The following is a 14,964-nucleotide window of genomic DNA, read 5'->3' on the forward strand; positions in this document are numbered from 1 at the left end:
AACCCAATTCACTGCATAACAAATAGTTAGAGAACAGTTAAACAATATATCTAAAAGAAAACCGTGCACTGTATGGGTTATTAATGATTTATGATCTTTCATGGTATTTTAAGCTTATGATATATGGTCCTGCTAAATTTGAACCATTAAAAAAAGCGATTTGGTGTTCATTAGATATATTGAGAAAAAACGAAAGGGAAATATTTTTTGCTTTTTTTTCACGCACATTCTGACAGTTCCTTATGAGGTTTTTCATTAGTGCGACAAAGAGTTGGAATCTCTTTAAGCTTAGTACTACGTCTGATCGGTTCTGTATCACTAGCCCGAATGACACTAGCCTGAAAGTCACTTGCCCGAATGACACTAGCCCGTATGCCACAAGCCCGAACACCACTATCCCGAATGCCATAAGACGCATTTTGGGGGAAACTGATCCATAAGTTCATCAGAGATTTTTCCTTCTTTCAGTTATCAGCTTTTCTTTCAAGATGTATTGCCGCAAATCTTATTACAGCAATGATTAGCGCCATAATTAATGAACAGCAGGTTTTCCTTCTTTGGAACATCGGCTGCTCTTCCGCGTTTTATTGTAGCCAAGATAGCTAGTGATGGATGAGTTTATCAGATTCGGGCTTGTGGTATTCGGGCTAGTGACATTCGGGCAAGGGGGAGTCGCGCTGAGCACATCTTTACTCGTGCCAATTATTTTCAGTGTGCCAACGGGCATTCAATTGTGCCTCAGTGTGCCCCGAAGTGCCACTGCTTGATGATTCAGATTTTGCTTTGCAACTAGCAAGACAACCAACTGTTTGTTTTCATTTTGCAGGTCAAATGCACATGGTTGCCTAGTTTTTTCACCCAAACTCAAGTGTCAAAATTGTGCCTCAGAGTGCCTCGGTGTGCCACACGGCATAATGTTCCAAGCGACTAGCCCCTTGCATTCGGGCTAGTGTCGTTCGGGCTAGTGCCATTCGGGCTAGTGACATTCGGGCTAGTGTTATAGAATCCAAGCATAATTTTTCAAATCGACGTATCTAACTTTTTCACTGATCTGAGTCTGAGACGAGACTCGCGAAGACGGTCTTCTTTTTCTCCAGTTTGATTTTTTTCTTCCTCCTCTCTGTGTTGACATTATGTTTTGGGCTAGTCAGCGCTTGAAAATTGAAGCGTTTTACCTCAGACGAATCAAAATTTGCTCTTCTTTGACCGGCGCTTTTCAAACCAAAGCGGTAGCAATATGCCTTCATTGGCTAACATGCTTCAGAAGCAAGTGGGAGCGGGAGCAATAAAAAATATGAGTGAGAGTGAGGAACGACCGGTGTATACACGAAAAATAATTTAATGATTTTATTTATGAAGATTGATTAATGTTGTTCATTAGATACGACATTATTGATTTTATAAAGTCAACTAATTGAGTTCATACAATGACCTAATAATAGCCATTACATTTTCTTATACCATGTATAAGTTTTGTGTTATGGCTAGAGAAGTATAAGATTCGTCTAATAAATTCTCTAAGGTTTTGTTTTGATAGACAAAAACAAAAAGGCGCCAGATTTTATTCGTAGGCAATCATGGCACGTTTTATTTCGCCGCCAGAAATGTGAAAAGAAGTTGTAAACCTGCGCTTGGAGATCACGGTAAGTGTTTTACTACTTATTTTTGTGCTAACAGCTTATTTAGCATTTCTTTTCAGCAGAGGTTACATTGCCAATACTATCCTCAACGCCAGAATACCAACAGATTCCCTCCCAATACCTCAACACTCTGGCAGGCAGACGGTGGAGCCACTCGCCACTCGAAGTGGAGATTCCGGCTGACTTCGCTACTCCTAGGCGTTACAAATGGGTAATTCTCGCTGAGACCGGCCCACTATTCACACCTTGTCTTCAAAAATGTTTAAGGTGCCGATTTTCTGAAAGCCCTCGCCTAAAAAGTAAGAAAAATGCATTTGGTTACTCAAATTGATGGACCCCCCGTTAGTTAGAGCCACAATAATTTTTGCAGACCCCTCGATTTTGGTCAAATGGTGGCTCACTTAAACCGTTATAACTCGAAAGTTTCTCCAACAACCACCTCAAAACGAATTGTTGTTGAAAAGAGGAAAGATAGAACTACTATTTACAATAATAAAAAAATAGGTCGGCCATATTGATTTTGGCCGCCATCTTGGATTTTTATACCAAAACATTTATTTCATCATGAGGGCAACCACCGATTTTCAAATTTTTTGCATCAATTGAAAGCTGGAACATTTATACATAACATATCAAAAAATTAGATATGTCTTTTTCTTCTTTCAAAAGTTATCTGCCGTTTTGTAAATCATGCCACTTTTGCGCACTGGGCCTGGTGCCGACCGTTTACATAAATGCAGCGTTATTTCGCAATGTTTATGAACACGAACTTAAATTCTGAAACCACTAATGGAAAGCTGAAGGTTTAAGCTTTTTAAAACACTAAAAAAGTTATAAAAACAATGCCCGCATCATTGAGAAACAGTCAAAAACGGAAACGAACTTCCGATTTGGTAAAATTTTGCGGCATGCGCCCTTGTGTATGCATGCAGGCGTAAACTCGGATGCTGTTGCATGTCGTTGTCGGTGCGCATGGAAATGTATGGAGAAAACGTGGCTTAATTTACAAAACGGCAGATAACTTTTGAAAGAAGAAAAAGACATCTCTAATTTTTTGATATGTTATGTACAAATGTCCCAGCTTTCAATTGATGTGAAAATTTTGAAAATCGGTGGTTGCCCTCATGGTGAAAAAAATTTTTTGGTATAAAAATCCAAGATGGCGGCCAAAATCAATATGGCCGACCCAACTTTTTATTATTGTATATAGTCGTTCTATCTTTCCTCTTTTCAACAACAATTCGTTTTGAGGTGGTTGTTGGAGAAACTTTCGAGTTATAACGGTTTAAGTGAGCCACCATTTGACCAAAATCGAGGGGTCTGCAAAAATTATTGTGGCTCTAACTAACGGGGGGTCCATCAATTTGAGTAACCAAATGCATTTTTCTTTCTTTTTAGGCGAGGGCTTTCAGAAAATCGGCACCTTAAACATTTTTGAAGACAAGGTGTGAATAGTGGGCCGGTCTCAGCGAGAATTACCCAAATGGCAAAGGGCGGTGCTACCCGCTGCCGGAATGGGAATCCCAGCTGGCTCCGCTTCTCCTCGATACTTCGGCAAACTATGAGCACTAACACCCGCTTCTTTGGTGCCAGAACGGAGATTCCAGCTGGCACTGCTACTTCTGGATGATCCGGCTTACAGAAAGCAACATCACCGATAGTCGGAGCGAGGATCCCTGCTGCTCCGCTGCCTTTCGACATTCTGGATAAGGCACTGCCGTTTGCTTGTTTCCTACCGGAGCGGAAATTCTGGTTGGCTCCGGTGCTTCTCGGCGTACCGGCTGGCCAAAAGTCGGCGAAACAGTTGCCGGAACAGCGATTGCAGCTAGCATTCTGTGATTTTGTGGCTGTTTTAGTATATATTGTAGGTATGTTAATTTTATTAGATGAATAAATTAATTATGTACGAATCGTAAACAAAACTTTGTTTAGTAGGTAAAAATAAGGAAAAAAAGTAAAATATTAAGAATTTTAAACAAAATATACGGCAATACATTTTATTAGATTTAATGCATACATACTATGAGGAAATTGTAATACAAATTATTACAAAGAGCGAATAGCATTCATAAATTAAAACTTATACTTTTTATCTATCGTGTGTTCTGTTTCATATTACGCACTCAGATGAGCTTCATTAGGAAAACGAAATGGCAAAAATGTATAACATTTTCTTATACATTATATATGGAAATTTTTTTTCGTGACGGCAATGAATATAATTGATTTTTATCTCGTTATTACAGTGCAAATGACATAAACTCGAATTAAATCGATTATAATAGTCATGTCCATCATTCTCTTATGGACAATTTGATTATTTTTACAAGCTTTGAGCAAAAAATAAATCCACTGAATCATTTACGCATCTTCAGCCTTACCGCAGCAAGTGAGAAATAATCGTTACCAGTCAATATGCTTCACCAGCCAGCGACCGATGAGGAATAGTGGTCGCGGTTGGTTCGGTTTCTCTTTGCTCCCTGTGCGTGTTCGTTCGTATTGATGGTTGGCGCTGATGACTGATCGTACCATTCATATTCACTCGATTTCAAGCACTGGGGCTGGTGGTTCAAACACGTACGTGACCGCATCAACTCACATGCAGTGTGACTGAATCCCATTCACGCACAAAATCATGCTGAGGTGAAATTTTGCATCGCCAACTATCGCCAAGCAACGTAATCATTGGAATATTTTGTTTTCAATTTATTTTTGACAGTACAGGAGAAGAAAATGCTGCTCAGAGTGAATTTTGGCTTCAGAATTTATCTCGGATAGCAATACTTTCCTCGTTTTAGGTAAGGTATAGACTGTTTCAGAAATTATAAATACACTAACAATTAACTGCCATTTCAATTTGAGCACAATATCCAAAAAAGTTTCTTCTAGCTCTTATAGTAAACATGCTAACGAAGCAAATAATACCAATTTTGTTGATGTTTCTAGTAAAAGTTTAAAAAAAGGGCTCTGTAAACTAGATGATGAAAATTTGAAGTTGCACAAAGTGGTCAAAAATGTAGCATAGTAGAAAATAAAAAAATCTCACAGATAAAATATTTAATTCCCAAACACAATAAAAATTGCCTTATCGATAATAAAAGATATTTCTCGATTGGTAAAAGTAATTTTTACTGGAATATTTGATCAAGAACCACCATTACGGGCCTTCTCAATACAAAATTTTTTGTTCTAAATTTCTCAACAACACCAGTAGCAACAAACGTTAAGCAAACGAATATCTTAACTACTGCTTACTGCATTCGTTTTTATGGTTTGACAAGCTTTGCCATCTGAAGAATCAAATGAGCTGAAAAAATAAGTTTGTTTAGTTTAAATGCGTTCAGGAAAGCTAAGAAACTGTGTGGTAGTTCTTATGTTCCGTAGAAAACCTTAAAAAATAAGAAACTTAATCTCCAAAAAAATGTTGTGGAAATGCCTTTATCGATTTTTCCCAAATTCTTATCAAGACATTCCTTAGACAACTTGTTGAGAAAGCGAATGTGATAAAAATTTAGATATTTTTTGGTATTTAGTGATACATAATATTGAAATCATCAAAAAACACCTTTGTGCAAATGCAAATTTGAAAAATTAAGTTCTTTGTTAGATAACTCAACTGTTCTTTAAAATATCAAGACAATTGAAAGGAAATATGAAAGTATGGAGTACAATATGCTATACTCTGAAAGAAGTAGGAAAAAATCATTAGAACAGTTCGTTTAATTTAATAAACAAAGTGTATTTATAATTTCTGAAACAGTCTATAATCAAACGGGCTACAACTGACAGCTCAGTTGAGCTACACGTTGCTTTTTTTCCTCTTCGCGAGTCTCGTCTCAGATCTGAGTAAACTCATGGTCAATGTTGACGACCATTTCACTAAAATAGTTTTTTTTATAAAAAGACTTTTCATAAGTTTTTTCGTGCTTAACATCACCAAGGATATAGCACGCACTAGGTAAGAAACAAAACCTACTCATTTCATAACATTTTCACAATGAATTTTGACAAAAATACACATATACCGGGTTGGTTAGAGATGCGTCATGCCAGATACGTCGCTTTTGTATGGTGCCAGTTTGGTGTATCTGTTACTTTGGATTTTGGCTAGATACGTCCAGGATACGTCGTTTGGTTTTCTCATATATCAAAACAGTGTATCTATCAGTAAAGTTGTAAACATCAAAATAGTTAGATACGTCGTTTCGAATAATATGCTTAGTTAAACAAATTAAGCAATAAATTCTCAAACAGTGATGCGGATTCTTCAATTTGCTTTATGAATCATGCATGCAGTTGTTAACCCGGATTTGTTTACACTCTCGAGTTACGTCGGATTGAAAAGTTATGCTTGAATCGTCTGATCAATTAAGGCTAAGGGTTCATTCACAAATGTCATAACGCCAAAATTGGCCTTTTCTGACACCCACCCACCCCTTCGTAACATTGTTTATATGGGAAGAAAATTTTTTTGCTCCAGCTGTAACACCATGAAGGACACCCACCCACCCCTTCCAGCGTTATGACATTTTTGTGAACAAGCTCTAAGGTTTTTACGTCCTACTCACAAATTTTGTTTTTGTTTTACAATGTCGTCAACTGAAATTTGGCAGTGGTTCTAAAAACATCGCATCCAAAGCGTGTGATGCTCAAAACCGTCAACGTCACAGAATCTGACGGCTCTTTGATGACAAGAGTGCCCGAGAACGGAAAACAAGGAAAACAAAGAACAAAAATAAGTCGTCGTCGTCCGTCGCCTTTCGAACGAATCCAGGGAAACAATCATCCTCAAAAATATCGCTCCGAGTCTGAAGACAAACCACCGACCATTGAATCCCCCCACTGACTGGTTGTGCCGAGAAGTTATGGCTTGGTCAGGCCAGACACCTGCGCTCGGTTTTTAGTGATCGCCGCCGTTCGAGTGTTTGCTGGGAACGATCAGTGCTTGTAGTTGGACGGTCTTCTGTGATGATGGTACCGATTCCGGATTCGGAAAGATAAAAACCTAACTATTTTGTTATGGTAATTTCAGGGAGAATGTGTAAAGTGGACTGTGAACTATCGTAGACATATTTCGAAAAACCGCGTTATTAACCATTAACAATCAAAGTGAAGTTTTATTTCATCGGGTTGTGATTCGACCTACAGACTACGGTGGGCATTACCAGTGGAAGTGAATTCATTTCATTAGGACTAGGTAGTGACTAGTGTCAAAGAGTGTTGTGGAAAAATGAAAACCTAATTCTTCCCGTTCAACGGGATCCTAATCTTGGATAGTGCGAAGACATTTCCAACAAACAAAAGGTGAGTAACAATACTTAGCTTTAAAGTACCGGAATGTAGATTCCATCATCAGGTCCTTCAATGTCCACCTCCATGTCTGCCGAAAGCATCTCGTTCCCGGTTCCGATCAGATCCATCACGTTGATGTCTCGGAATGGGTCTTCCTGGTCAATCGAAATCACTTCGACCGTTTCGACATGCCTCATGGTGGGTCGGTTCGGGGGTCTTTCAGGGGATAGCAACGATCCGGTTACGATGTCCTGGAAGCTGCGCTCCTTGATCAGTGGTTGGTGCTGGTGATAGGATAGTCGTGGTGGAGTATTATGATGGATGGTAACTTCTGCCGGATTATGGGCCACGGCAATGGCTCTGGGTTGCTTCAGAGTGGCACGTTTGATCGGGACAGGAACCGCTGCGTTTGTTGGCTTAGGAGCAATCTTCCGCTTAATTTTATTGGTCACAGAGGTAGAGGGTAAGGGGCCATTTACTTCATGCGGACGAATGACTGAAAGGAATTTAGAACGCGTTAGCACTTTGTTTTGTAGAAAAGTTTCCTCTACTCTTCTTGGTGTAACGTCTTGACGACAAGTTTGCTATGAAGACTTCCAGATGTTTTGACCGAGAGCTATTTCTTCTAATGACCATTTCTTTTCGTGCGGCAGGCACGAAGATATTCTATGCCCAAGTCAAGAATATTTCCTTTACAAAAAGTGACCGGAAACCTTCTGCATAATTTTGCTGAACACTGTGCAAGTAACGCATAAGTGGGTTCTATGGAAGTTTCTTCTGTCTGAGAAACTGTATAGTATTCTAGAGTATGTGAGTCATCAGTAATCTCATGCTCCCATATTCATCCTATTCGAAAACAAGCGATTGCAGCACCGTTTGATTCCGTTCTTTTTGTTTTCATGGGTGCTCACTTCTAACAAAAAATACAAAAATAAGAAACAAAACAAACAGCGCTTCAATCTTTTGTTTTTTGTGGGATGAAAATGGGAGCCACATGCTTAATAAGGGAACCAATACCCTACATGATTGTGCAACTTTTCACCAAACTTCGGTTGCCCAGAATGACCAGTTTTACCGAAGAGGACTTACTCGGAACTGGCCCCGGACTGCGACAGGGTGACAAACTGGCGCTCTGGAAGGTGTAATGCGACAATGTTGGAGTTTAGACGATCATAGTATTTCAGATATTATAGAACGAGGCTTGCCGAGTTGGATAAATACGAAGAGTGCTGAAAAAATCGAGTTTTGCAACGAGTTCCATACAAAATGTTATGCAATGATTTTTTTCATTATACAACTCATTTGAGTTGCATAATGTTCATAATGCAACCCAAATGAGTTGCATTATGAACATTATGCATCTATTTTTGATTATGCAACTCATTTCAGTTGTATAATGAGAGAGTTCGGAAAAATTGGCCATTATGATACCAAAATGAGACCTATAAAATGGAAATTATGATACTGAATTGCATAAAAAAATAAAGCTACTCAACTAACATTTTCAGCGCTCTAAGCTTCTGTCATATGCTTTCTGTTGTGTAACAATCGGATTGAAGCACTCAACGCTGAATAAATGGGAAGCTAGTCAAATATAAACCAAAAGCTAATACACGCTTAGCTTAGCTTAGCTTAGACTGACTGCACATATCTATGGTTGCTACTCCGTGATTGACTCGAACCAATGACAGTTGCACAATGAATCAACTGAATAATTGACTGGGAGTGGTCAACATTCTCACTGTGCACGCTTCAGAGGCTCTCTTTAACAGTACAATAACGGCGCCGGCCACATCCTTGCAGTCAGGTTGGAAGAGTGAAGGAATGTTAATAGCAACTTTTGTTGTGTGAAAGATGGCGTTTACCGCACGTCTCCACCAAAGGCTGCAGGAAGGAGTGATTGTTAATAGGGAAGGTATCGTTGGGTCAGAATTCACTTTGATAAGTAATGTGACCTTTTGAGGTTGAAGCATGCCGTGCAGACTGCAGTGATGTTGTTCGCTTCTCGCGGAAAGCAAACAATCGGCCACCCACGTCAGGTGATCGTTTAATATTTACTATTAAAGACGCGACAACATATAAAACTTAAGCGCTATTGCTCACTCCGCGCGGAAAGCAAACAATCAGCCACACGCGTCAGGCGGATACTCAAGATTTACAACAGAAGACGTGACAAAACATGCAATCTGATGCGCTATTGCTCGCTTCACGCGGAGAGCAAACAATCGACCACTCACGAAAGGTGATCGCTCAATATTTATTCATAAAAATACATACAACAAATATACATGGACATATAGGTACATAGAAAAACAGTATGTCGTTAGGAGATTGCACAAAAAATGAAATTCAATAAAAAGAAGAGATAATTTGTAAGATGCTATCCCGAACAGTGACAAGATGGAACAAAAATCCAAGTCGACACTCATGGTAACGAACTATACAAAACCAATAAAAAAAATATTTGAAAAAAGGACATTATAAATATTTGAATACAAACTATCACCTATGGTATAAAATTAAATTAATATAATAATTGATATAGAATCCATAGAAAGAGAATAACAAGGAACAAACTCACCGGATAATTGCCTACCATCAATCGAACTAAAAATGCGACAGGAAAAATTAAATCGGAGCACCGAAGGTAACGCGCGCGCAAAATCCGGCCTCCAGCTGCCGAGCCGTCACTACACACACTCAAAACCATAAGCTAATACACGGCTGCTAAACAAGTACCATACCACTACCAAACTCGGTTTGCTGATATCAATCACTTGTAACTGGCGCTGCCTTTACTGCACTCTATTTCAACTCAGCAGCGCTTTGAAGGCCGTTATGCGATATCATTACATCTAGATGCTGTAATAAAGAAACTGTTAGTATACCAACACGGCTTGTCGGATGTAAATATTAATGTCAAAACAAATTTTAAGCTGTGTTGTGAAATTAATTGGGTTGCTTTTATAGCACTAATCCAACTACGGAAGATTTGTCGGAAGATGTGCTAATCGAATAAGAGTCCCGACCAATGAAACAGCTGCTATTATACAGTACGTTTTGTCATTTTGCCAAATACACAAAATAGCAGCGCTTCGTAGCTGTTTAAAGAACATTTTTTCAGCTAGAAGCTGTGACGAAGAACCTGTTGGCGTAACCACACAGCTTGTTCGATGTAAACATTATGTCATTTTTTTTATTAAAGAGATTTTATCCTCTAGGGGCATTCATCTCTATACTAACTTTATTTCTTATTCAATACAAGGTCACATTTTGCAAATATTTTTTTATTCTCCTCCATCATCCGATCGAGCTTTCTGCAATGATAAACAGTCCAGTCCTCCGTCCCGTCCGTTTGCGTTGTGTCTTCATTGGTCTCTATGGTGCCAGCCAGAGTGGACGCGTCACGCGGCGCGGCGCGGCGCAATGCGGCATTTGACAGGTCGCGCGGCGACGCGCGGCAGAACTCCTCTCTCTCTCTCTTCTTGGCGTAACGTCCTCATTGGGACAAAGCCTGCTTCTCAGCTTAGTGTTCTATGAGCACTTTCACAGTTATTAACTGAGAGCTTCCTCTGCCAATGACCATTTTGCATGCGTATATCGTGTGGCAGGCACGAATATACTCTATGCCCAAGGAAGTCAAGGAAATTTCCTTTACGAAAAGATCCTGGACCGACCGGGAATCGAACCCGTCACCCTCAGCATGGTCATGCTGAATACCCGTGCGTTTACCGCCTCGGCTATATGGGCCCTCTCCGGCAGAACTCCGTTCATTGGAATACAGGGAAAACAATCATAGCATGCCAGAGTGCGCGCGGAACGATGCGAAGCGGAATGCGTTTTGGCGCGCGGCGCGCGCCAAAACAGTGCATGCACTGTTTTTGAGGCGAAATTCGCGCGTTTCTTGTTTGTTTACCTCGGTGATTCTCAAAGTTGTAATTGAAATGGCAGAGGAAAAAAATGAAATTGAGCAGCTAATCGGGTCCGTATTTTTACGGAAAAAGTTGTGGGATCAAACTTCTCGGGGATACCAAAACAGAGTGTTGGTGGACAATAGTTGGAAGGAGCTTGCCGAAGAATTCAATGTATCTGGCGAGCATCTCATTTTACTAACACAAAATTAGTATTAACGTCATTCGTTTTGCAGAAGATTTTTTGAAGAAAAAGTGGAAGAACCTGCGGGACAAATACGGAAAGATTTTGAGGAATCTTCCCGTATCAAGGTCCGGTGACCCGGGCGATGAGGACAATGGTACTAGCTGGCCTTTCTCCAAGTGCATGCAGTTCCTGAAAAATCAAATGAAGTGACATTTCAACACACGAACACTAGCGCGAATTTTTCCTCACACAAAAATGCACGCCAATTCAATAGCTACTCAGATTGCATATGCAAATATTACCCAATCGAATTGGGTAAAACGGGTAAATAACGATAAAACTAACGTCCGGGGTGAGAGTGCAAATGTTTTCCTCACAGTTTCACAACATCTACAAAAAATGCACGCATACTTTTGAACGTCGTTACCTATTTCTATGCCACTGTTTACAACTGCCGAACAAAGGCGCAAACACTGAACTGTCATTTTCATAGGAGAACTGTCAAAGGCCCCCAAAATCAGCTGATTTTAGACGTCAAATGAAAAGGCCCATAGTCCATTTTATGAGCCGATTTTATGAATGAATTTTGACAGGAGGTAGCGTCCAATAACCCGTGAAAACCAAGGGGAATGACACATCCTTTTCTAACCGGAATATCCGCATTTATCCGTTTCTAACCGTCGTTAACCGCGTCTAACTTCTGCTCACTTAGCAGCTCCCTTAGCAACGGTTAGCGACGGTTAGAAACGGATAAATGCGGATATTCCGGTTAGAAAAGGATATGTCATTCCCCTTGGTGAAAACCAATATCATCATCAAAATTGTTGTTGCTTCGTATGGCTCATTGACAGCAAGTATCAAGGCAAGCACCAAAGCACGCGGTGCCGCATTGAAGCGCGTTCACTGCGGCTATCAAGCCGCGTTGAAAACCGCGTCAAAGACGCGCCGCGCCACATCGCGTCGCGTGACTCTGGCCGATCTCCTCAACAGCGCAATCCATGTCGATTGTATCAGACACATGCGTTTCTTTGGCATTGCGTTTTCTTTTCGTTTGTCTCGTTGGTTCTGCTTTGTCGTCATCAGCCTTATCGTCGTTGTCGTTGGTTTGGTTGTGAAGTGGTGGATTGCTTCGCCGCTGCAATGATCCAGCAGCATCAGTATCAGTGGTATTGTTTCGCTTTCCCAGCGTCGGAGCACTTCATGTTTGGGTGCGACCGTTGCGAGCAGCTTCGGCAAGTGGTCGGCTGATTTTGGTAAGACACCGAAGTCATCTGGTTTTGAATCTGGATGAATGACGGAACATGTTTATCCAGTTCGATACGAACGACACGTTGCACAGTGTACAAATTCGATCAAAAAAATGGACGCAATTCAGTTCCGGCCGCTAAGCAAACGACAGATACCCATTCCTAAGCAAAAAACTCCGGGGAATCGAATGGTGCCAACCCCTTTTCAGAAAAACGTCGCCAAGTGTCTTATTTTGGCCATTTTCCCCTAAATTTGTCAAAAACACTTGAACATATCAAACTTCAACCCAAAAAAGTTGGGAGGAACCCTGAATATTTCATAAAACTTCATGTACCAATGACAGGCAACTTGGTTTAACAAATATTTTTCACTTTTGATCACAATAAGTGTATCATTTTGTCCAATATCCCCTATAAAATGAGAATATTTGAGAAGTTCGAATGATTTTTAATGAAAACCATGTAAACCGTTCAAAAGTTATGCTACTGTATGGAGAAACGCCAAACAGATCGTCTCTTGTGCATCACATTCAGAGATGATGTCCCATTTTGTCTAATATCCCCTATAATTAAAGAATATTTGAGTATTTGTTACCTTCTTCAATAATTCTTTAGTAAAAGAAAGAGTTACAATGAACGTCTTATTTATTCGGAAGGCAAAACTAGAATGTCAAAAATTTTCACTTTGAACTGCAACAACTCGGTCATGGCTACTACGATTGTAGCTTGCTCTCATAGCCATGGTAGCATCTCCCCCTTTGAGTTGATAGCAGTGGAAATCAGCCAATCTCCTCGGCGGCCGGATTGAGCGCTCTGGACGTCGCGATACTGGCTGCGCGGGTGTTGATGTTTGGATGGGCAGACTGTTTTCCGTCGGTAATAGAGTTTCTTCTTCAATCGACAGAGTTTCTTCAGGAACAACCACGGATGACTCAACAGTTTCTTCAGGGAATGACTGCTGATCTGGTACGACGGCCGGCGACTCGCTTCGCCGGGGCTGTGTTGCTTCGTTTGCGGAAAGGCCAAAATCGTCGATTAAGATGGACAGCGGCGCTGGTTCAACTGGAATGGCTTCTTCCATCCTCGAACGGAGCTGGTCGACATGTGAGCGCAGAACCTTGCGTCGGCCCACTTGACAATCCAGCAGGACATTGTAGCTCACACTCCCGATTGCTTCAAGAATAGTTCCAGGCATCCACTTCCAGTTCTCGTTTGAAGAATAGACCTTGGCGAATACTTTGGAACCTGCCGAAAAACTTCGTTTACCTGAGAGTTGTGGCTGGAAATCGGGTTTCGGTGATGGTCGCAACAGGTCCAAAGTTGTCCTCATCGGCCGTCCAAGCATGATCTGGGCAGGAGACTTACCGTTCAACACCGTTGACGGGGTGGATCGGTATACATACAGGAACGTTTGCAGTGCGCTAGCGGTTGATGTTTCTCCTCCCCCGACGATTTTCTTGAGCGATCTCTTCAACGTATCCACAAACCTTTCCGCTTGCCCGTTTGATTGTGGGTGGTAGGGCGCTGTTCGGATGTGGACGATTCGAAACTTTTCGCAAAACGTACGGAAATCAGCGCTTGTGAACTGACTTCCGTTATCGGAAACGATGACCAAAGGGATTCCGAATCGAGAGATACCTTCTTGCAGGAAAGCGATGGTAGTAGAGGTTGTAGGAGAACGAGTTTGAAGAATCTCCGGCCACTTGGAGAAAGAATCCACCATTACTAAATAGTACATTCCATCCACAGGTCCAGCAAAATCGATATGGATGCGTTGCCACGGTCCCTCAGCGCGAGGCCATGGTTGTGGTTGAGCTTGTGGCGGAGATTTGGCAGCACTTGCACAGCTCGAGCACCGGCGGACGTAGCTGGTGATGTCTTCATCCATCGTCGGCCAGAACACGATTCCACGAGCAACTGCTTTTGCCCGCTCGATGCCAGGGTGTCCTTCGTGTACTTGCTTGAGGATTCGTTTTTGAAGGGACATTGGAACCACGATTCGGTCGACCATCATGAGGCAACCATCGATTACGGAGTAGGAATCACGACGGCTGAAGAACGATCGAACCTCGATGTCTTGGATGCCTTCGCAGCGCGCCGGCCAGGTACCTTGAACGAAAGAAATTACCTTCTGCAGCACGGTGTCCTTCTTGGTGGCGGCCTTGAGCATCTCGTAAGTGACTGGCAAATGTTGAAACGAATCGTGGAAGCAGGAACTGACATCTTCTTCAATTCGAACTGCGGCGATGACTGCTTCTTCTTCGGGCTTCTGGTGATTGCTAATCAGTCGAGACAGCACGTCAGCGTAGCCGAAGTCTTGCGTTGCCACGTATTCGATTTGGAAGTCGTACCCTAACAGCGTCAGGGCCCATCGCTGGAGTCGATTTGCGGAATGCACGGGAATGCCCTTTTTGGAACCAAACACTCGCAGCAACGGCTGATGGTCCGTTTGCAATGTGAAACGGCGACCCCACAGCATGCGGTGAAACTTCGTACAAGCAAAAACCAATGCCAGTGCTTCCTTTTCGATCTGGCTGTAGTTCTGCTCTGCTGCGGACAGTGATCTTGATGCGTGTGACACCGCCTTGATGGTGCCGTTCGAGAAACGATGCAGAATGACCGCACCGATGCCTGTTTTGGAAGCGTCCCCCGCTACAATGATCTCTTGCTCTGGATTGTAGTGAACG

The 14,964-nt window shown here is 41.6% G+C and overlaps 3 protein-coding genes across 3 annotated transcripts in view; 1 reads left to right on the forward strand and 2 right to left on the reverse strand.

Annotated features, from left to right (window-relative positions):
* Positions 1–6,330: 6,330 nt before the first annotated feature.
* Positions 6,331–14,964, forward strand: part of LOC109418351 (serine-rich adhesin for platelets) — a 78,051-nt gene continuing 69,417 nt past the window's right edge. The window contains exon 1 of the mRNA XM_029865489.2: positions 6,331–6,944. The gene's annotated coding sequence lies outside the window, so the exon portion shown is untranslated. The remainder of the gene's footprint in view (positions 6,945–14,964) is intronic.
* LOC109427320 (uncharacterized) overlaps positions 6,951–14,964 on the reverse strand; it is a 17,582-nt gene continuing 9,568 nt past the window's right edge. Inside the window, exon 2 of the mRNA XM_062855521.1 lies at positions 6,951–7,428. Within this exon, the coding sequence (XP_062711505.1) occupies positions 6,965–7,428 (464 nt within the window). The 3' untranslated portion in view covers positions 6,951–6,964. The remainder of the gene's footprint in view (positions 7,429–14,964) is intronic.
* The window catches only part of LOC134284150 (uncharacterized protein K02A2.6-like), a 4,739-nt gene continuing 1,717 nt past the window's right edge, over positions 11,943–14,964 (reverse strand). Inside the window, exons 2-3 of the mRNA XM_062842502.1 lie at positions 12,995–14,841; positions 11,943–12,313 (exon numbers count right to left, since the gene is read on the reverse strand). Coding sequence (XP_062698486.1) covers positions 11,943–12,313; positions 12,995–14,841 — 2,218 coding nt within the window. The remainder of the gene's footprint in view (positions 12,314–12,994; positions 14,842–14,964) is intronic.

Source organism: Aedes albopictus, chromosome 3 (assembly GCF_035046485.1).
Source record: "Aedes albopictus strain Foshan chromosome 3, AalbF5, whole genome shotgun sequence".
Taxonomy (NCBI): domain Eukaryota; kingdom Metazoa; phylum Arthropoda; class Insecta; order Diptera; family Culicidae; genus Aedes; species Aedes albopictus.